Below are 23,742 nucleotides of genomic sequence, written 5' to 3'. Positions count from 1 at the left end.
GGACATGAAAACCTGGAAAAGAATCTAAGGAAAGATTCCTTCCCAGAGACACCTTGATTTCAGGACTAATACCAGGAGAACCATGAGAGAAGAAAGTTCTGTGGTGAGCCCCTCACTTGGTATTTGTCTTGGCAATTATAGGAAATTCACAAAGGTCGACTACTTCCTGGTGCCAACGTGCCAGTGGGCTAACATACAAGTTCAAAACAAGACTAGCACAGAAAATGAGACCAATATTTAAGGTCTTTTTTAGCTGTGTGACATTATGGTGGTATTATACAATGTTATGTTTTATGACATATTAGTTTTTGATACTGGAAAGTCTTTAAAAAGCCCTTACTGGCTGTGCACCAATGGCTCATGCCTATAATCCTAGCCACTCAGAGGATGAAATCTGAAGATCACCAGGTAAAGCAGGAAAGCTAATCCAGGCAGGAAAGTCTGTAAGACTCTTATCTCCAATTAATTGTCAGAAAGTGGGAAGGAGAGATGTGGCTCAAGTGGTAGTGTACCAGCCTTGAGCAAAATAGCTCAGAGATAGCACATGGGTCCCGAGTTCAAGCCCTAGGACCAGCACACAATTTCACACAATTACACACACACACACACACACACACACACACACACACACACACACACACATCCTTACCACACTTAGCACTACAAGGATATTTATAAAGATGAAGCTGACTTACTGTGAGTAAGAAGCTTATACTCTGAGATAATTATGCTCCAGGTAATTTTGTGATTAAAAAAACACACTTTATCCTTCTTTTTAAAATAATCTTTTGCTGAATCTACATATTATAAGTGATATGCATATTATAGTTTGCTAATTTGTTGTTATGTTACTTGACTAACCAGAAACTCCCGGCTCAGACCATGATGGATACTTGACCATCAAGTGAAGGACAGCACACCATGTCTTTGTTAACCACAGGGACCTTGGCAGAACTTTAGAGAACACCTCGGGGGCTGAAAGCTCAGATGTTGCTGAAGAAAAAAATGTGTTTGGGTGAGGAGGCATCTGAGACACATCCAAGGCGACACCCCCCTTTAATAAAGGAACTTTACTAGCACCCAAATAGGTGTGACTTCAGAAAACAGTAAGCCCCAACTGTGAAAAGGAAAACTTCACTGAAGTGGGAGGCTATCTGTTTCAAATGTTTTCTTTCAGCAATTACAAGAAATACACAGGAACTTAAAAGTCTAAGCCAGGGGCTGGGAAGATGGCTCGGTGGTAGAGTGCTAGAGTGCTTGCCTAGCATGCATGAGGCCCTGGGTTCGATTCCTCAGCACCACATAAACAGAAAAGCCCGGAAGTGGCACTGTGACTCATGTGGTAGAGCAGTAGCCTTGAGCTGAAGAGCTGAGGGACAGGGCCCAGGAGACAAATATATATATATATATAAAAGCCAAAGGAAGGACAACTATGTTCTCTTAAGGTCAATTCTAATCACCTACACAACAGCCCCCAGGCTCTGAGCTAGTAATAGAAACAGGCTCATCATCCAAAGCCTCTTTTCTAAAGTGGGAACACCAACCTTCAACAAGTAGCTCCTGCTTTCCTACCTCTGTTACTTTGTCATGGGTTTGCCCCAATGTTAAGCACAAAGGATGATCTAGAAATCATCACTATAAACCAAGTGATTGTAGACCACAGGAAGAGAGTAAAATGTAAAGGATTTGTTCAGAGAACGAGCTTTAAGCTATTGTGGACTCTGGGTTAGGAACACATGCCCTTCTCTATAGGAATACTCACTCAGCTGTCAGCATGTGTAAAACTCCAAGTCACCAGTCACCACAGAAACTAAGAGTCCATGAAACTCATAGATACTTTAATAAAGTGAAATTTATTGTTGTTATAAGAATGAGTGGAGAAAAACATGCTGAGACTACGTAAGTAATACTCGACAATAATTCTACACCTGCATTCAATTAAAAATCCTAAACCTTGAGCTAGCATTAGATCATAATGACTTCAACTGCACTGTGGAAATCATACTACGTTACCATGTTCCTTTAGCCAATACTACTGTTCATTTTTATAGTTAAACTTTTTTTTTCTTAATTCCATGAGAGTTAGTAATACCTTTCATTTAAAATTACTTTACAAACCAGGCTCTAGTAGCTCATACCTGTAAACTTAGCTACTCAGGAGGCTAAGATCTGAGAATCAAGGTTAGAAGCTAGCCCTGGCAGAAAAGTCCAAGAGTCTATCTCTAACTAACCAGCAAAATGCTAGACTCAAACAGCAGAACACAAGACATGTGTGAAAAAGCTGAGCAAGAATACATGACCCAAACAACAGAATCAGCATGATAGATAAATAGGTTCAAAAATTCTCAAATTCATTCAGCCTAAAGCAACTAGATACTCTACAGTAATAACGGAACACTTTTTGTTCTTAGTCCCTCAGTTTGATCATACATGCTCTATAAACAAATATGCTCAACTCGAGGTATAATATTAAAGACTCTGGTGGGTTTTAACCCAGGCTGAGAACATAGAATCAATGCCTATATCTCATTAGCAAACTTTGAGAACAAAGAAGTCATCCACAAAGCAAACAGGCTACAACCAGTTTATTTCCCCAAACTGAAAAGCTGACAAGAATTTCACATCCGTAAAATGACATACGCTGAAAGATATGAGCAAAATAGAGTACTTCAGTTCCCAGGAAATTCAGCCTCCCTCATTCTCATAGGAAAACACACTTTCACACGTCTCAAGTAATTATACTATGACAAGAGCTGGAAGAGAAAATAAGGCTGAAAGGGAAAAAAAATAACTAAAAGTAGAAAATGCTTGATGAATCAAGAAATCAATCATTATACACACATGTATTCACCATCTTCACAGTACTTAGAAAGCATTTAGTCCGATGCCACAGAAATATGTCCTACAGTGGAACTGACTTCACGCCTGAATTGATGTGTTAAAAGTTAAAGCCATGTTCCCCCTTTCTATTCATTCCAACATTGCAATCAAGGAGTAATTCTTGACATGAAAAGTTAATAGGACTCAGTACAACTGTAAAGTACTCATGCTTAAGGGAACTTATTAAAAAGCCTTCCTTTTCTCTTAAAAGCTTTTGCCTAGGACAGAAGACATACAAAACACATCCAAGCAGAGAAATACCCTTTCTGTCTCAGAGAGAATTCCATCTCCCCAGCAGGAGGTCTTTCTTCCTGTTTGCTACAACAACAACAACAACAACAACAACTTTTTTACTTTCAAAACTCTCTCAAACTTGGATTAAACAGGAACCCACCCTGTGTCTTAACTGCTGCTAAATGACAGTTTTCCCAAACAGACCCAGAATCCCCTCACCTTTCAGGCAGAACATTCTGCAGAAGTTCCATGGAGGGGCTGGTGCTGTGTGAGCCGATGTAGGCTGCAGTGCTAGGCACAGCTGTCTCCCACCCACCTCCTCAACAGCCACCACCACAGCCGAGCGAGTGCAGGGCAGCCAGCCAGCCAGCCAGCGTTACTGCAGGAAGCTACTGCCCAATCCCAGCTTTCTGGGCAGGGCTGCCGATACCTCCCTATCTCTCCTCCGTTATTTCACACCATGGCCAGCCCAGGAACCTCTTGAAAAGGGAGGAGAGCCAGGGCTCAGCCAGTCATCATGGATCCAGACCAGGACGGCCCAGCCCAAGGGCAAGTCCATTTGTTTGAGCTCATCTCTCAGCATTTTTCCATTTTCCATCACCACAGCAGATGTGGCTCCTCATGTGATCAGCAGTACAAAAAAGAAATCACTCGATTCAGCTTCACTGTGTGCCATTAATTATGACTTACTGCTCTTTCACATCCCTGTTGCTTCTCTGGCCAATGCTCTGTACACAATTAACACAATATGAAACTCTGCACACAGCTGTCTGAGTCTACATAAATGAGCAACTATGTGTGAAATGCTCGTCTAGTGTCCAATGGCAAGCACTAGGTAATTGTTGACTGTTATTATTGTCATTGCTATTAGTGTTATGAATGTTAGGATAAATGAATGTTAGGATAAAAAAAATCAGGGGCATTCACTTCTATGACCCTGTCTTTTTAAAATTTTCAGATGGAGAAACAAAAATAACACCAGAGTATGTGAATTTCTAATAACTGTCCTCACAATCAGGTCATGTAATTTCTTCCCTTCCCTCCCAGAGTTAAACTCATATGTCAAGTTCAGGGTTCCTTCTGTGAACACTTGAACATTGGAAGTGAAAGAAGAGAACGCCTGCTATAGATGTTGTCTCAGAAGCACCCGGTATAAAAGTGCCATCTGAGCCTGGAGTGGCCCTGAGTCACTGATTCACTGAAGATCTCCTGGCTGCAGGAAGTGGCCATTGTGTACCAGGGCCCCAGCCCCCAGCGGCTTGTAGGTCTTCCTTTGGACTCCACAGGATGCAGGAAACTGACTCACAAACCAACCCATGCATCTGTGCACTGCAGTGTCCGCAGCAGCCCAAGCTGTACAGTAAGGATGCTCTGTTCTTTTTGCTTTCAAGATCCTAATTGAGTTTTCTGCTCCCTTTTGGTATCACCAACAGCAGCTGGTTAATAAATTATCTACCTTGAGGAAGTCAGAGCTATAGTTGCTATGATTTCATGAGATCTGTGGCCAGAAGCAAGTTGGCAGAGGGGAGTAGAGGGGGACGACTTGAAGGTAGAATGGATAGACTATGATAGCAATTTTCAGAACAGAACTGCTCATCTCATTTAGTAGCCAAGAGGTAATTTGGTCACCTAGCTACCAGCCGCTTGACTGGGCCACTTCTTACCTTTCCATAGTGGGTCAGAACAGTCAGTCATTCTCTGTCCTCTGCTATCTCAGCAGTCTTCCATGTTATATGCATGGATTGCCAAGGGGTTTCTGAGGTGGTTCTTCTGAGTTAGATTCGGCTTTTAAAATTGCACATACAGAAAGAAAATCCTACCTTGGAGATTTAAGATTTTTTGTTCGTTTGTTTGTTTGGTCATGGGGCTTGAACTCTGAGCTTGGGCGCTACCCCTCACTCTTCAGCTCAAGGCCAGCGCTCTACCAATTGAGCCACAGCTCCACTCCAGGTTTTCTGGTCGTTTATTGGAGATAAGAGTCTCACGGACTTTCCTGCCCAGGCTGGCTTTGAACCATGATCCTCAGATCTCAGTCTCCCGAGTAACTAGGATTACAGGCATGAGCCACCGGCACCCGGCAGATTTAAGACGTTTAAGTATTTTACAAATACTCAGTTTAAACCTTTTTCTTTTTTTTTTTTTAAGAAGTGACTTTATCCCAGGAAAGAACACTAGGTGAGAAAGTGAAGAAAACCTAAAATCCAGTCACATCTCTATATAACTTCTCTATAGCAGTTCATTCATTACCTGTGAATACGAAGATTAAACAGAAAGAGACTAAATTCCATCCTAACTTGTTAATTATTTTGCTGCACACACACACACAATTAGGTGCAATATGTTAGAAAATTGTGTTAGAAAAGGGTGAGTCTATTTTATTGTCATGGAGTGCATTTAGATGAGTGAGGTGACATAGCTGAGTGGTAGAATACTTGACTAGCAAGCATGAGGCCTAGGTTCATTACACAGGAGTAGGGGACAGATAGAGTAAGAGGAGGGATACATTAATTATAATTCAGTGTTGATAAACTATACTAGAAGAAAGCACAAAACAGTGATCAATGAAAGCTTCTTGTCTATTACCATCTAATTAAGCTACTTTTGTTAACCCACTTAAAACACTTTTAATTGTATTTTGTCATGATACTGGACTTTGAGCTCAAGAGCCCTGCACTTGCTCAACAGGTGCTCTACCACTTGAATCACACCTCAGCCCAAAACATCTATAGTTTAATGGAGTAAGATGAATTGTATCTACCCTCAGAAATCAACCTCATTTGGAAACAGGGGTCCTTGCAGAGGCAGTTAAGGAAAAGATGAAGACAGTACTGGTTTATAGTGGGTTAGTAAGAGAAAAAGGGACCCTGGGAAGATCTGTGGGAAATGGGCAAAGAGATGTGCTACATAAGCAAAGAGTTTCCAATGCCACTCCAGGCTGTAAGAACAGACTAACATTCTCCTTGGCACTTTCAGAGAGAATGTGACTCTGAGGTGTCCTGCTTTCAGACTATGGCCTCCTGAAGAGAATTAACATCCCTGTCTCAGGCCACCACACCCAGGTGACTTGGAACAGCAGCCACAAGACATGAACATATTTTAGAAAGACAAGAATATGGAAAAGAGAGCTTTTTTCTCTCTCTTTTAAAATTGATTATAACCTATGTTTCCTATGTTTACATTGGTTTAAGACCTCCCGCCCCACTCCCATTATCCTGTTATTTCCCAGGGTTAAAGTTTTACATGGAGAGAAAAAAAGAAAAGAAATCTTCCTATTACATAACACTCCCAGACAACACAATTATCTTCTATTAAAGTAGCAAAACTATAAAGTTCACAGCATTCATCTCAAGCAGTGGAAGTAGAATGGATTTTTATTAATGTCAAGTAAAAACTAGCTTGCTTATTTGTTTATTTATTTATGGCCGTCATGAGGGCTATCCCTCAGCTCTTCAGCTCAAGGCTAGCACTCTACCACTTGAGCCACAGCACCACTTCCAGCCTTTTCTGTTTATGTGGTGCTGAGGAATCAAACCCAGGGCCTCATGCATGTGAGGCAAGCACTCTACCACTGAGCCACCTTCCCAGCCCCAAACTAGCAGGTTAAAGAACCTTTTTGGGGATTGTTTGTTTGTTCAGAAGTCTGAGAGACATCTGAACTCAAGAGAATCTTGTGACTGCTAGACAAGGTGCCCTACCACTTGAACTATGCACCAGCCTTTTTGGCTTTTTGTATTTTCCAGATAGGAAATGGGATGGCCCAGACTGCAATCATTCTATCCATGTACTTAGAGTACATGGCTTATTGGTTGAGAAGGGAGTTCCTTGAACTTTCTGCTCAGACTGGCCTCAAACTACAATTATGTCAGTCTTAGCCTTCCAAGAAGCTGGGATTACAGGTATAAGCTACCACATCCAGAGATATAAATAAATAAATCCCGCCCCTCTTTTTTTTTTCCCCTATCAGACAACTGCAAATAAAGCATGAAGAGTTACACTGTTTAAACTCTGAAAAAAACTAAAAGAACTATCCATTAAGATTATGCCATCTGTTACCAATAATACTGCCCAATAACACTGAGACTACAAAACAAATATACAAGAGGACTTCATCAGGAAATGGTGAGATGGACAGGCTCACAGTTTACAGCCCTCTGGGCAGGACAAAGGTCTTTCTTTGGCCAAGCCTGATGCTAGGGCGGCAACCACTTTTCTCCCTTGTAGAATTACAGCATCCCACATCATGTTAAACTTTAACACTATGATCATCTGTAAAAGAGGGAGTGGTACCCACATGCACAGCCAAAAGTTTTCAGAGAATAATATCTAAGTCAGGGTTACCCAGAGACATATGTCCACTTACCAGTGATGTTGCCTTTTCTCCCTACACTGTAAGAGACTGACACCTTCCAGATTAGAATAAACCGGGGCTGGGAAGATGGCTCAGTGGTACAGTGCTTGCCTTGCATGCCTGAGGCCCTGGGTTCGATTCCTTACATAAGCAAAAAGAAAAAAAAAGCCAGAGGTGGCGCTGTGACTCAAGTGGTAGAGCACTAGCCTTGAGCTGAAGAGCTGAGGGACAGCGCCCAGGCCCAGAGTTCAGTCCCCATGCCTGGACCCCCCCCCCCAAAAAAAAAAAAGATGAGAATAAACCGGTTGGAATTTAGTCCAGTTTCCTTGGGAAGAATCCACTCTGATGGCACCTGTAACCTTCAAATTAAAAGTTTAGTTTACTCAACTAAACTTACCTAAATTTTTATTATCCCCAGCCCTCCTACTGTTATACTGTTCTGGAATATTTCTAGAACATTTGTCTTCTTTCAGAAAAGCATTTTGGTGCTAGATATTCTGTGTCATAGGCACCAAGAAAGAACACAAGAATTAAAGCGTTGTAACTTTAACTTTGCTAATTTAATATTTTCTTGATTGGTTAATTACTTAATTACTTTAGTGGTGCAAAGGATTGATTCTAAGTCTTTGTGCATACTAAGCCTGCTCTTTACCTGTGAGCTATACCCCAACCCCTCCTTAGTTAGGAAAATTAGTCCACAGACCTGGGCCCCCAATTTGGCCAGCTGCAGGAAAATCTGGAACCCCTTTCTTGTGTGTGCATGCATGCCTGTGTGTGCATGTGCCATCGATCCTGGAATTTGATCGAAGGGCCTGAACTTTTTTGCTCAAGGGTAGTGCTCTTCCACTTTAACCACACTTCCATTTCCCTTTTTTTGTTTGTTGGGGTGTATGTATATGTGTGGTTATTTGAAGAGTCTCATGCTTGGATTTCTGCCTGGGTTGGCCTGAATCACAATCATCAGCTCTCAGTCTTCTGAGTAGCTAAGCTTCTAGGTGTGAGCCACTGGTGCCTGGCTGGAACACAGTTCTTTTTCTGGATGCTTCCTCCTCTTAACATGACCTGAGCCTGTATCCTATTTCATTTGTCTGCACTCTGGAGCCAGACCTGACCTGCCTGGATCCAAGGGCAAACTTCATCATTCTCTTGACAAATGCCTATATCCTGGATTGTACTGTACAAGACACAAACAACTATGGCATTCCAAAGCAACTGGGCAAATGCTGAGATTCTTCTGTAGTACCTGGCTTCAGGCACCATTCACATCACTCTGCTTCCCCAGTGAATTGGAGTTTTGCCCTAATTGGACATTTTAAAATATGCTCTCCTTGGGTTGGGAAGGTGGCTCAGTGGTAGAGCACTTGCCTTGCATGCATGAGGCCCTGGGTTCGATTCCTCAGCACCACATAAGCAAAAAAGAAAAAAGCCGGAAGTGGCGCTGTGGCTCAAGTGGTAGAGCACTAGCCTTGAGCTGAAGAGCTGAGGGACAATGTCCAGACCCAGAGTTCAGGCCCCATGACCGGACCCAAAAATAAATAAATAAATAATAAAATATGCTCTCCTCAACAAGTTCTTAAGGGTTAATGTAACTTTTTTTACTCTTCACAGCCAAATCTAGACTCCTTGACATCACTACCAAGAAAGCCCCCTTCATTTGACTCTCTTCCCTGAAATTTGTGTCTAATCTCATTTATGGTATCCTAGTTCTACTAGTAATCAAATATGTGTGTGTGTGTATACATAACTACATATGTATGTAAATATATATGTATGTGATATATGTATGTGTGTGTATATATATATAAAATCTTTGGGCTTTCTGATTCCCTCTTCTCAGGGAACATAATAATTTGCTTGCAAGCTGACTTGCTTTCTTAACTGAGGTAATCTTATAGCCTCTCTGACCACTTTCAGCAGTGGTAGACTGCCTTGACTCCTGCTGCTGTCTGCTGGGCTCCAAGGATCTCACTCTGCCCATTTCCTTGGAGGCACACTGATACTGAGAAGCAGTTGCAGCATTCAACAGTTGCCATTCAGCCAGCTCCTGGCTTCAATATGTAGTTCCTCCCCTAGTATCATCCCTCAGAAGGCTGCCATAAGGTGAGCAACCACCAGGATGTTTCTGCCTTGTCACAGGCCTAAAATCAATGGAACCTACTGATAATGGTTTTAAACTTCCAAAGTCACCAGCCAACATAAATGTTTCCTCTTCAAAAGAAAACAAGAGAAAAAAAAAATAGAGCCTTTGGCTGAAATGCGTCTTCAAAGCAGAATACTCCTTGATACCTATCATTTTGTTCTGGCTTGTTTCCTTACCCAGTCCCAGCTAGTACATCTTTCTAAAAGAACTCTAGTGGCTCCAATTTCTCCCTCATGGGGGTAGGGACATGTTTTCACTTATAAGAAAAACATAAGAGAACTTATAAATCCCAAACTTCTCGTCTAGCAATAAAGGCTCTTTTGGACTTAGACTCAAGTCTTTTTCCAGTCTAGACAAACCCCTGAAGTGGTCCCTTTGGTAGGAGTTGTGCCATATTCCATGTTTTCCTAGCCCTGCTGCTTTGATCAGATTATGATTTCCTTTGTCTAGAAGGCAACCCCATCCCCACCCCAGTTGTTGGCTTTTCCAGTGTGTCTCAAACCAGTAGAATCAGTCCAACTCTGCACTACAGCCACACACTTGATTCATCTGCTCTCACAGTGAGGGTCATCACCACCCACATAGCATGCAGGCTCCTCAACCAAGACTTGCTCAGTCACACTCATCTTCTGATGCTTTGCAGTATACCTAGAGCACAGAAAATCAGATTTGTACCTCACTATTAGAGCTGAAAGCAAAAGGCATTGATGGACAGTGTATAAAACCCAGGTCAGACATAGATGTCCAATAGCTTTAATTCCTGTGAAAAGCTATACTATTTAATATATTCCTTAAAATTAAATGAATTCACACTCTTTCCATACATATAACTGTATTTAAAGTCAGAATTTAAAAGACCCTAACACTTCATATATCAAATTATCACAATGCACTCATAAATCTGTACAATGGAAAAATAAAAGTTTTTGTAGAATAAGTGGCTGATCATTGATAGTTCAAGTTTATCATGGAATCTTTATAACTCATCATTACTTGGTCTTGTTTTCAGAAACACAAACATCATTTCCTCCTAGGTAAGTTCCCCAGAACAAGCTCAGAAAACAGTTTGTCCTACTCTCGTTCTATCCAAGTTAAATACTTCAAGGATGAGGGAAGTGGGATAGGAACAAACAAAAATTTTCTGCAAGTATCTACTACAAGAATATTGGTGTTGTTTCTGTCCAGCTGGAGGGAGGATACCCGAAGACGTCATAGTAATAATATCCCAAATTCCCTTTCTTAGTTAAGTTACAATGGAGCATTGTTAGTGTCCAAAATATATGTCATATTGAAGGGACTAGGTCAAAGGACATAAAAGATCCTGTACTTCTGTGCTCTGTATTTCACCCATGTGTTCATGGATGGCTGACTCACCAAAACCCTTTGCTTCCTCCTCACCCCCCCCAAAAAAAACTAAGCTAAAATAAGAGTTATTTGTATAATTTTCTCCTAAGCATCTGAATGATCTGAGGAAGTTAAAATAATCAACCGCCAACAAAAGAAACATCTCCATCCTAAATCATTCCTAAGTCAGTCTATGACTCAAAATTATTTAAGTCCCTGTACCAGTCAATCAAGACGACTTTAAGTTCAGCCACTACAAATTTACATATTAATAAAACAAAAACTCATCCCAGAGAATAGGCAAACAACTTTTAGTCATCAAGCAAAGCTAGAAAGGAAAACACTAAGATATTAATAGTAAGAAACACTATAAAAATGAAAACGTCCAGATTCTTGATGATTTCCACATAGATAATTGAATGGATTACTCTAACAGTAGTGGTCTTTTTTTAAGATTTCATAAATTTAAAGTATTTTGGTTTGAAGCCAACTGTACACTTGGAAAACTCTGGAGCTCTGTAAAAAACTATAGAATTTCTATAAAAAGTTCCTTCCTGAAATAATCACTTGCCAACTTTTGACCCTATTTAACCATGGTGACATGTTGCCAAGGAAGAAACTGATCGCTTCCCTTTCAACCTCCAAGTCTCCTAAGGAGCCAGGCAGAAATTCAGAAATAGTGAAGTAACTTCAGGACCCAGAAAGGATTTACAAGGATAATGGTTTAAGGAAACCACGGCAGTTAGGCCCTGCTTCAGGATTTTCCCCTGTCCTTAGGAGTTTAAAAATAAGCAAGAAAATGATTTCCTCAAATTGGCAGGCCAATTTCAGGGGTGGAGTGTGTGCTGCAATGCGTGGTAACCACTGGGCTATGAGGTCCACCAGGACACGGCCTCCCACAAACTCAGCTCCTGCTATCCGCCTCTTTGATCATGTCCAACATGACCGCTCTGAGCCTTTTCCTTTTTCATTTGTTTTACTTCACAGTCCTCTTTCTAGCATAATGTCAGCAAAGCTAAATTCCAGTAAAAGTAACTTACAACACTTTTCATGGTAATAGCTGGGATTTACCTATGTTCTATTTTTATTCAGTATATCTCTGCAAATGTGGCTTTTATTTGATAACTCCCCAGGCACTCAAGAGGAAAAAGTTAAATGCCAATAAGCCAAATATTAAGTGTAATGTGTAAAAAGTGGATTTGTTTCGCTAGAGGTATGTTTGTGGCAGCTCTATTATTCAACTAGCATAGGGGCTTTAGTTCATACAAAAGAAGAGCAGCAGTGTGCGGACTAGGAGTGTGTTCCCCTCCCCCTCCCTTTCATTCTTAGAAAACAGAATGCATTTTAATTTTGAGTAGAATAAAATTGACACCAAGGGCCGGTGTTTCCCTCCATTTGCCTTTGCTATGATTAGTAAGTTGCTGGTCCTTCTGCACATCTGCTTAGGAAAACTTCTGCATGATCCAGAGTAAACAAAGGACTTCCAAAGCCAGCACTGCAAGGTCAGCAAAGGAATCTGTCACTTGACCTTCCCAGGGCAGTCAGGAATGCCAAATTTAAAGCAAAACACACTCACAATACCTTTTAAGACAATATATAGCAAACTACAGACCAAGCCTCACTGGGACCCTGTAGGACCTGAGGTCTTTAGATCCAGATCCTCTCTTTCAGACTAGGCTAACAGTGAGACTCCATCCGGCCCCAACATCCTAGCCTTGCTGTTAAGGTAATGCTACCTGGATCCCTTCATTCCCAGATTTACAGATTGCTCCCAAATACTTATAACAATCTTCTCAAATGGCACTGAGAGAAGGAAAATGCATAGCCATTGCTTCAGTCAGAGCTAAGTAATTTTTTAAGTTGCCTTCTCTACTTAGGTAAACAAAATCCAGTCAGAATTATGCACATTTTTATTTAATCAGGAAACAAATGGATCTTTAAAATTGTCACTACCTCTGAGATTAACTATGTGAGACAGAGATTAACTATGTGGGACCAAAAGCTTTTCTTCTCAGGAGAGCCCCTTGGATCATTTCTGCAGTGCTCAGAAAACCAGAGAGGAAAATAATGTTTCTTGGTTACCTCATTGCTTGAGTAACAGAAATTTTATTTTTTTCAATTAATATAAATTGCATTCAAACAATTCTTCAACTTTTTCTTTCTTTCTTTTTTAGGTCTGAGACCTGGACTCAAACTCAGTACCTGATAATTTTGTTCTATCAACTAAGCCACCTCCAACCTTAGTTCTGCAACTTTTTTTTTTAATTGTGAAAATACTGTACAGAGGGGTTACAATTACATGGGCAAGATAATGAGTACATTTCTTATCAAGCATTGTGGCCTCCTCCTTTGTTTACCCTTCCCATCCCATTCCCCCTTCCACCCCCGCAAGTTCTGCAACTTTTAAGTGTGTAAGTCAAAGTACTCACTGAGCAGCTACTGTCAACTACCTCCAACTATGTTGGGGATCGGCAGCATTTCAACAGAATATTAAACAGTTCATGTGAATTTTGCTCATTGGGATATCAGTGGCTAATTACTGAGAAATTCAGGGAAAGAGGTCAGCTTCCTGAGTTATATTTTATTTTACTTTTTTTTGTTTGTTTGTTTTGGTCCATCATGGGGCCAGCCCCCTGAGTCATATTTTATATAATTTTTATTTATATGAATGAAGGCCAGGTGTTACTTGAAGTTAAGGGCCAAACATACTTATGGAAGTAGAATTGGCCTTAAATAATAAAAACTGTAAGGTCCACTCCTGGATGGGGAGCAGACTCCACCCTCCTCCCCACAAAGTCTCCGCCCAGTACCTAGGCAACTGGGACACCAGGAAGAGGTCACATCTGATCCCCTGAGGTCACATCTGAATTTGATGAGGCCACATCTTTCTCCGCCCATATCCTAGATAAGGCCTAGCCCAGGTCCAGACAGCTCTCTCTCTGCTCTTTTCTAGCTCTTCTCTTTTCTAGCTCTTTTCTACCTCTTTCCTCTCTCTTTCCCAGCTCTCTCTCTTTCCCAGGCTTGGCCCAGCCATGTGGAGTGCCAACCTTACCTGAAGACCACGTGCGTGCTGCTGTTCTTACTTGGCTACCTCTTTCTTTTTTCTAGCTCTCTCTTCTCGTTCCCAGCTCTCTCTTCTCTTTTCTAGCTCTTTCTCAGCTCTTTTCCACCTCTTTCCCAGGTCTTTCCCAGCCGCGTGGAGTCCCAACCTTGCCTGGTCCCAGCAGGTCTACTGAATAAACCTACCCCTTACCTGAATACCACGTGCGTGGTGCTGTTCTTACTCGGCTACCTCTTTTTAAAAACCTAACAAAAACATTTTTTATCGTCACCATATTTTGACTCTTTAAAAGCAGATGATATGGGGCTCGAAAGGTGGCTCAGGGGTAGAGTGCTTGCCTTGCATGCATGAGGCCCTGGGTTCGATTCCTCAGCACCACATAAGCAGAAAAAGGCAGAAGTGGTGCTAGCATTGAGCTGAAGAGCTGAGGGACAGTGCCCAGGCCCAGAGTTCAGGCCAAACGACTGGCAAAAAAAAGAAAGAATGAGAGAGAGACAGACAGACAGAGAGAGACAAAGAAAAGGCAGATGATGTGAAAAAAGATATGAGGGCCAGGCATGGTGGCACATGTGTCTAATAACTGCTACTCCAGGGCAGGGACAGGAGGATAGTGGTTCAAAGCCAACCTAGGAAAAAAGTTAGCAAGACTTTGTCTAAATAAGCATTCCAGAGCCAAGCACCAGTAGCTCACACCTATAATCCCAGGTATTTTGAAAAACAGAAATTGTGAGTCCAAGTTCAAGGATAGCCCAAGTGGACACATGAGATGTTTTCTCAACCTAGGCATGATGGCATGCACCTATCATCCCAGCAGCACAGGAGGCTACAATTGGGAAATAGAAGTTCCCAGCCAGGGCTGGGAAGGTGGCTCAGTGGTAGAGCGCTTGCCTTGCATGCCTGAGGCCCTGAGTTCGATTCCTCAGCACCACATAAGCAAAAAGAAAAAAGCCGGAAGTGGCACTGTGGCTCAAGTGGTAGAGAGCTAGCCTTGAGCTGAATTGCTAAGGGACAGCGCTCAGGCCCAGAGTTCAGGCCCACAACCGGACCCCCCCCCCCAAAAAAAAAGAAGTTCCCAGCCAGTCTGGATAGAAAATTCACAAGACACCACCTCAAAAGAAAGAAACTATGTGTGATGATAACACACCTGTTATATCTGTTACAACGGGAAGCCTAAAATAGGCAGATCATGGACTAGGTGTGAGACCAGACAGATATCCATATCCTAACTTAAAAAGAGCCAGTGCAAGGGCTGGGAAGGTGGCTCAGTGGTAGAGTGCTTGCCTTGCAAGCCTGAGGCCTTGGGTTCGATTCCTCAGCACCACATAAACAAAAAGAAAAAAGCTGGAAGTGGCGCTGTGGCTCAAGAGGTAGAGTGCTAGCCTTGAGCTGAAGAGGTGAGGGACAGCACCCAGGCCCAGAGTTCAGGCCCCACGACCGGACCCCACCCCCCCAAAAAATAGCCAGTGCAAAAAAGAAGCATGGCTCAGCAGTAGTACAACCCCCTCCTCCAAAACAAACAAACAAACAAATCAGATGTGGTGGTGTATGTCTCTAATCTCAGCTATGAGGGAGGCAGAGGCAGGAAGCAGGATTGGCTGGAGGTAGGAGCATTGGTAGGAAGCCCAGTCCAAAAGCACAACACATTATCTGAAAACAAACTAAAAGCAAAAGCACTGGAGATGTAACTCAAGAGGCAGAACACTTACCTAGCAAACACTACACCCTGAGTCCAAACCACAGAACCATCAAATGAATGATATGAAATATAAATGGGCTAGCATATAACTGTAACCTCAGACTTAAGAAAAAGAAGAGGATAGTGAGTTCAAGGCCAACCTTAACTATGTAACAAAAAACTCTGTATGGAGGAGTAGGAAGGGAAGACATTTTAGCCACATGAAAAACAAGTAATTATATTTGATATCCAATTACTATCAGATGTAGACATGAAAAGACAGAAGAGGAGATGTATGGGAAGAGTTCAATATTACTAGAGTGATATGATTCTACACAGCAGGACAGTACACAGCACAATGAAACCCCACCGAAAGAAGTTCATTGGAAGACTGTGATCTAATAAAGAGTCATAAAACTAATCATGTTTAGGGGCCAGTGGCTCACACATGTAATACTAGCTACTTAGGAGGCTGAGATCTGAGGATTGCAATTCAAAGCTAGCCCAGGCAAGAAAGTCCTTGATATTCTTATCTCTAATTAACTACCAGGAAACCAGAAGTGACCCTGTAGCTCCAAGTAGTAGAGCCCTAGCCTTGAATGAAAAAGCTCAGGGTCAGTGCCCAAGATCCTAGTTTATGCCCCAAGACTCAAACAACAACAACAACAAAAAAAAAAACCCATCTGATTAGTTCAGAACTGACACTACTGGTTTAATTAAAACAAAAGTAGATAGAGAGAATATGTGTAGAGGTACAGGAAAGGTAAGCTAGTTCTTAAAGCTTTTTGGTGTGTGCATATACATATAACAATGTGTGGACCATGAACCAAGAGTATTTATAATACTCTAGACACTAGCAAAACTTTTGGAAGTTAAGCTAACTTTTTAAAAAATTCACACCATAATTCCACTGGAGAAAGATGAGGGAGAATGATGGAAAGAGTGACATTGGTCAAGATGCATTGTATTTATAATAAGCATTTGTTACAGAGAAAGCTATCTCAATTTTCTTAGAAACTAGAGGAAAAATGTACTAACTGTGTTTTTGTTTAAACCTTTATTAGTTAAGAGTTGGAACATAACCATCCAAATTTCCCAAGTGAGACACATAACCTTTCTAGGTTACAATGACATAAGAGCAGAGAGCAACTGAATAAACCAACGCATGCCCCAGAATCTGGGACACAGCCAAGATCTGATGAGCCAACGGAGTGTGAATGAAAGATCCCCAACCTCTCTGGTTTTACAAAGCAGGAATAGCAAAAAACTGAGACTGATCACCTCAAAATCTGCTTGTACACCCAACCAAACTGGGATCACTGGGGCATAACAAGCAGGCATTTATTCTAAAAGATAAACAAGTGGGTTTGGGAAGCTACCCAGGAAAAACACATTCAAGCTACTTTTTATCATAGGAATACGGTGTTCTGATACTCAGCAATAAAATTATTTTAAGGTAGAAATCACAGTTTCTTTTCCAGCAAGTCAAAACAATATGTTTTGAAGAAAGAACACTTAATGTGTTTTGAAAAAAGAAAGAAGGGAGAGAAAGAAAGAAAGAAAGAAAGAAAGAGAAAGAAGAAAGAAAGAAAGAAAGAAAGAAAGAAAGAAAGAGAGAGAGAAAGAGAGAGAAGAAAGAAAGAAAGAAAGAGAGAGAAGAAAGAAAGAAAGAAAGAAAGAGAGAGAAGAAAGAAAGAAAGAAAGAAAGAAAGAAAGAAAGAAAGAAAGAAAGAAAGAAAGAAAGAAAGAGAGAGAAGAAAGAAAAAGAAAGAGAAAGAAAGAAAGAAAGAAAGAAAGAAAGAAAGAAAGAAAGAAAGAAAGAAAGAAAGAAAGAAAGAAAGAAAGAAAGAAAGAAAATGTGGCAAGCTGATAATAGCAACAAAATCAAACATCAACTACATTCACCCACTAGGGTAAATTCACTGACTGTCTCCTGAATGCTTTGTAAAAGAATCCTCCACCAATCAAGTTGAAAGTAATGCACACCTGTGTCCAGATAAGAAGTCTGGCTTATCTCAGAATAAAATCCAGAAACACCACAAACCAAGTTTCTACTTTGGCAGGAGTGTTACAAGTTACAAAGTAAAAGAAACTCAAAGAACAGAGGAACTGTATTAACGATATTTATTTGTTTTTCTTTTTCAAGTTGGTGGAAAAGTAAACAAAATTCAAGTAATACAGTTTCTTGAAATCTCAGCTTCTTGTGGCTTTCAAGTTTTCCTCAGAGAAAGATAAAGACATAAGCAACCCAAACTTGCCATTTCACTTGGTCTTCTAGAATTATTTTAACCAGTGACAAGATAAACCTTTATTCTTGTTCTGTTGTCCCCCCTTTAAAATGTGTAAAATAATTGAAGTGTGCAGTCAATCACACAAGTATTACATTCAGAAATACAGCCAATATCCGGAGATGACCATTACTTCATTGTTTGGTAGGATGGGATCAAAGTCTCTCAGCATCTACCTCTATATAGCTTACTCGCTCCTCTTCCCTCCAGTTTATTAACACCTTCATCCTTTATCTTCTATACAATACTGCTCTCAACATGGTCTTTTTCAAAAATAAGAGGGTATGAAAATGACAGGGTAGAGTCCCTCCGCATTCCACTAACCCTAATGAGTGCGTTCTCTGGGAAAAGTCATTGGGTGAGGACACTCCAGGTAACCTCAAATTCAAGCCAATTTCACACAGCAGCTGGAAAGGCGCTTACCTTAGCATGGCTTTCTCAAAGTGTTATTTTATACCAAACCCAGTAAGCAAGAGGCAATCTCAAAACCCAAGGACTCATTTAAAAAAAAAAAAAAAAAAAAAAAAAAAGCCCATCATGGGAAATAGCCCCAAGAGCTGAAAATCCAGAAGTATGAAATGAAGCATGTACTCGGTACAGAGCATTTCCCTGTAAACCAAGGTCATGGAGTGTATGATCCCAAAATATCTAGGTACTGTCAATGTCATTTCTCTGCCTAAAGAAGTAAGCTTGGGTCTCTGTCTGGACATTTGCAATTTATTCTCCCCAGCTTTCAGTTCGCTATAATGATCTGATCCTTTCTTGCTTATCAAGTCAATTATTAGTTTCATTGAACACTATGATAACTAGACGGTATCTATTAAACAAGTTAATTCATGCAAAATATTATTAATAGTGTCTAATACTAGCTATTGCTGGATAGGATGATTCAAACAAGACTTTCAATTTAGCATTTTTGTTCACTTCAGAATTTAACATAAACATTGCAGTATAAACTACTTGGAGAATTAGGTAAAGAAGTCATGGCTTCCTCTTGAGTTGCCTGGGCTATATACAGCCACTCCCAAAACACTGTGTGTGTGTGTGTGTGTGTGTGTGTGTGTGTGTGTGTGTGTGTGTGTGTGTGTGTACACATATATATGTATACACACATATATACATATATATATATATATATATATATATAAATTGCAGGGGGGGGTCAATTGTGAGGCTTGAACTCAGGGCCTGGGAGCTGTCCCTGAGCTCTTTTGCTCAAGGTTACGCTCTACCACTTTGTTTTCAGGTGGTTCATTGGAGACAAGAGTCTCATGGATTTTTCTGCTAGGGCTGGCTTCAAACCACAATCCTTAGATCTCAGCCTTCTGGGTTGCTAGGATTACAGATGTGAGCCACCACACTTACTTTTATACTAGGAAATCTATAGAATAGTATACACCATGCTAGTGAGAAGATATGTTCTCCTACTTGACTAGCGATAGTCAGTGGCCTGTAGCACTAAATATAAAGTAAGCTAGCATCATAAAAACACATACCTGCTCATTCAACAAATTGTGCCTACCTACTACCAATCCATTTGGTAAATAGGCATTATCTAATTTTACAGAAATAAAAACAGAGTTTAAAGAGACTGTGCAACTTGTTTGGTTCACACAATTAGTAAGTGACAGATACAAAACATCCTGAGGTCTTGCCTAGCTCTTTGCATCACCATTCATCCATTCATTCACCCAGGCTTGGGAAACACCAGTAATCAAAATACAAATCCCTCTTGTCTTCCAGATTAAATTCTACCTGGAAGATATAGCTTCATCTTGAAATAAATGCATAAAATATAGAGTATATTAGATGGTGGTTAAGTGCTTTTGGAGAAAAGAAGGGCTGGAGAATATAAAAATCAAAATAAGGGTAAGATGATCACTAGGATGCCTGCTAAATGAAGATCTGAGGAGGTGAAGAGAGGAAGGTGGGCAGAGCTAATTTCTAGAGAAGGATGGCTCAAGAGACATGGCAGGATGAGAGAGCAACAAGATACCTATGCAGAAGAGGAAGAAAGCTGGGTAACAAGCAGGGAGGCAGAATACAAAGGTTTTAAACACTGTCTAAGAAGTAAAATCATTGAAGAACTCCAATTAATGGTTCACATTTGATGCTCAAGGAGATCAGAGATGTTGTGAGCTGCCAGTAGTCTGGTGGTAGGAAGGGCACAAAGGTAAGAGCAGGGAAAAGAATTAGGAAAGGGCTCTAACAGCTGAGTGCCAGTTTTTTGCCCCTATAGCCCTAGCTACTCAGGAGGCTGAGATCAAGAAGATTACAGTTTCAGGCAGTCGTGGGGGGAGGGGAGGGAGGGAAGGGAGGAAATGCAGCAATGCCTCTTTCCAAGACTCAGCATCACCCATCCTATATCTAATCTCCACTCACTAATGTCAACTTCACTCATTGTTTAAAACCATGATGGAAGGTTTCTACAAAGTGTCTGATGCACACACAACTTGAGTGCAGCAACAGTAAACAGCAAGCTGACACCAAAATTGTGCTACTGAAAGCAAATCCTCTCTTTTGCTCCATTGGGGGGGGGGGGGGCGCCAAGGCGGGGGACAGATTCAGAAGATACTAAGCACACAGTGCTACCTGCAGTCCACCATTCTTGCAGCCAAATTCAGATAAAAGGTGGCATATCAGCCTGAGCAAAGAGCACCATTAGCAGGGGCTGATGAGTTATGATCTCTTCAGCAACTATTTAACCAGCACTTAGACTCGCAAAATCTAAGTGCAGCTGGGTCTCTGTCCTAAAGAGTTCACAGTCTCATTCACCAGAGAGACACACAAGCAAATACATATAATCCAGTGTATGATATACCCAATTACAGAGGGATGAAGAAAGTAGAGAAACAACAGAGAAGGAAGGAACCTGCTCTGCGCTGAGTGGATTAAGGGAGACATCCCAGAGATTTAAAGTGAGCTTGGAAGGTTGAGGCAAAGGAGAGGGCTGGAGGCCCAGCACAGGGAGGAAATGGGCAATGCAAGTTCCTAGTGCTGTGAAAGACTAACAGTTTTACATGCTATGTGTAATCCTTCAGTTAGAAGGATTAGGGCACCCAGAGGAGGACCTCCAATAGGCAGGTAACTCAACTGCATTTTTTGGGGGGGTCCGGTTGTGGGGCCTGAACTCTGGGCCTGGGCGCTGTCCCTCAGCTCTTCAGCTCAAGGCTAGCGCTCTACCACTTGAGCCACAGCGCCACTTCTGGCTTTATTCCTTTTTGCTTATGTGGTGCTGAGGGATCAAACCCAGGGCCTCAAACATGCAAGGCAAGTGCTCTACCACTGAGCCACCTTCCCAGCCCCTCAACTGCATTTTCATTTCAGAAAGATCACTCTTATAAAGAGATTCAAGGATGGACCAAAGTGGGACTAGACTGGAGAAGTAAGAGAGGATAGCCAGGCGATGGTGGCTCACACATATGATTCTCCCACTCATGAGGCTGAGATCTGAGAACTGTGGTTCAAAGCCAGCCCAGGCAGGAAATTCTAAGAGACTCTTAGCTCCAAGTAACCAACAAAAAGCCAAAAGTGAAGGTACAGTGTAAATGGTACACTGCAAACCTTGAGCAAAATAAGCTAAGCAAGAACACAGGTCTTAAATTTAAGCCCTAGGACAAGAAAGAAGAAGGGGGGGGGGGGAGCGAGGAAGGAAGGAAGGAAGGAAGGAAGGAAGGAAGGAAGGAAGGAAGGAAGGAAGGAAGGAAGGAAGGAAGGAAGGAAGGAAGGAAGGAAGGAAGGAAGGGAGGGAGAGAGGGAGGGAGGGAGGGGAGGGGAGGGAGGGGAGGGAGGAGAGGGAGGGGAGGGAGGGGAGGGAGGGAGGGAGGGAAATGCAGAGGGACACTTAGAAGGCCAGTTAAGAGCTGGTAACTATATAAACTCTGAGGATGCATAGAGGGGTACAAACACAGTAGGCCACCAGGAGATAATACTAGAAGACTAGAGTGAGCTGGAGTATTAGATAGAATATAGTGCTTTAAAAAAAAAAAAAAAAAAAAAAACCTCTAGGGGCTGGGAAGGTGGCTCAGTGGTAGAGCGCTTGCCTTGCATGCATGAGGGCCTGGGTTCAATTCCTCAGCACCACATAAGCAAAAAAGAAAAAGCTGGAAGTGGCGCTGTGGCTCAAGTGATAGAGCGCTAGCCTTGAGCTGAAGAGCTGAGGGACAGCACCCAGGCCTAGAGTTCAGGCCCCACGACTGGACCCAAAACAACAACAACAACAACAACAACAACAAAAAAAAACTAATTTGATTTTTAAAATATTATAGTTGAAACAGAAAAAAAAATTATGTGCAAATATAATGCATTCCATAGTAAGTGCAAGGGACAGAGTAATGAATCCTAAATAAATATTCAGGGTCTTTGAAGATTCTTTTTAGAACTATTTGTAAAGAAGTTTACAGAAACATTTTAATAACTACATAAAGTAGAAAAGGACCCAAGTTGCTCACTTCCAAGCATATGCCATGGTAAGTAGTTACTTTTTCCTCCAGGGCCTTAATACTTGCTCTGCTTGCTCATTTAATTGGTGTGCTACCAGTTTAACCACACCACCAGCAAGGCTTTCAGCTAGTTACTTTGGAGATGAGTCTTGTGGACTTCTCTGATCAGCCTGGTTTTTGACCTTGATTATCCCAGACCTCAACCTCCCAAGTAGTTGGGATTACAGGTGTGAACCACTGGAGCCTAGCAACAAGTTACTTCTTTAACTGCTTTTCTTTCAGCTGTTTCTAGTAGACTAGAATTCTCTAAACAAGTCCACAATTTTTAAAAGAAATGATATTAAACAAGACATCTTTTCAGTAAAGTTGTACAACTTAATTACCAAAAATGGACCGAGACTGCTAACTCCAGAAAAATGAAACAATCCCAGGTCATCAAAGGGCAATCTCATTTGGAGCAGATCAAATACTAAGTGGCACTCACTGTTCTTCCCTTTCACAGATGTTAGCTTCTGTAGGAAGCTGAGAAAGGACCAAACACATTTGCTGCATGAGAGTATTCATCTTATCTCTTCTGCTTAAAAAAAAAAAAAAAATCCAGGGCTGGGAAGGTGGCTTAGTGGTAGAGTGCTTGCCTTGCATGCATGAGGCCCTGGGTTTGACTCCTCAGCACCATATAAACAGAAAAGGCTGGAAGTGGTGCTATGGCTCAAGTGGTAGAGCACTAGTCTTGAGCTGAAGAGCTGAGGGACAGTGCCCAGGCCCAGAGTTCAGGCCCCATGACCAACAACAACAAAAATAAATCCATTTTGCTTTTTTCAACATAAAGTAAGCCTTGCAATAAACAAAACTTAGTTACAATCAAAAATGTGGAATGCTACTTTAACAACAGCTACCAAGGCTCTTTTGGTTTCCATAAGGATCGCAAACTATACTTTTCAGTCTCATCATTTTAAAGATTTTATCATTAAAATACAAATACTAAGGCACTATTATCTACATGGAAATGGGAGCCTCAACTTGCTAGCAGTGGACTTCCAACTCTTTTCTCTCCATTATAATACCTGAAGTCATTATTAATCTAAATTAATTGTTAACAAAGTAGCCTGTTTTCTAAAGGGTTGGAATTACTTTATGTACAGCCAACTTCCACCCGCAAGAACTGATTATCTGCTGTATGGATTTTTCATTATCCTTTAAACCTACTAAGGTCATCCTCTGGCCCTCTTTTGGGGGAGAGGGGAGGAGGATGTGGGGATGTTACCCAGGGCTTAGCTGCACACTAATGCACACCACACATGTTGTAGAGCTACAGCCACAGCTCTATCTT

The 23,742-nt window shown here is 41.4% G+C and overlaps 1 protein-coding gene across 4 annotated transcripts in view; it reads right to left on the bottom strand.

The window, feature by feature from the left end:
* Positions 1-23,742, bottom strand: part of Nhsl1 (NHS like 1) — a 222,046-nt gene that overhangs the window by 93,786 nt on the left and 104,518 nt on the right. The window contains exon 1 of one of the 4 annotated variants that reach the window (XM_070010591.1): positions 3,334-3,430. The exons of the other annotated variants lie outside the window; for them this stretch is intronic. Coding sequence (XP_069866692.1) covers positions 3,334-3,349 — 16 coding nt within the window. The 5' untranslated portion in view covers positions 3,350-3,430. Of the gene's footprint in view, positions 1-3,333; positions 3,431-23,742 lie in introns of those variants that run through there. 4 annotated transcript variants of the gene reach the window in all.

This window comes from Dipodomys merriami, unplaced genomic scaffold (assembly GCF_024711535.1).
Source record: "Dipodomys merriami isolate MVZ:Mamm:240054 unplaced genomic scaffold, mDipMer1.0.p SCAF_8, whole genome shotgun sequence".
In the NCBI taxonomy this organism is placed as follows: domain Eukaryota; kingdom Metazoa; phylum Chordata; class Mammalia; order Rodentia; family Heteromyidae; genus Dipodomys; species Dipodomys merriami.
The sequence above is the reverse complement of the archived record's forward strand: the minus strand, read 5'-3'. Positions and strand labels throughout refer to the sequence as shown.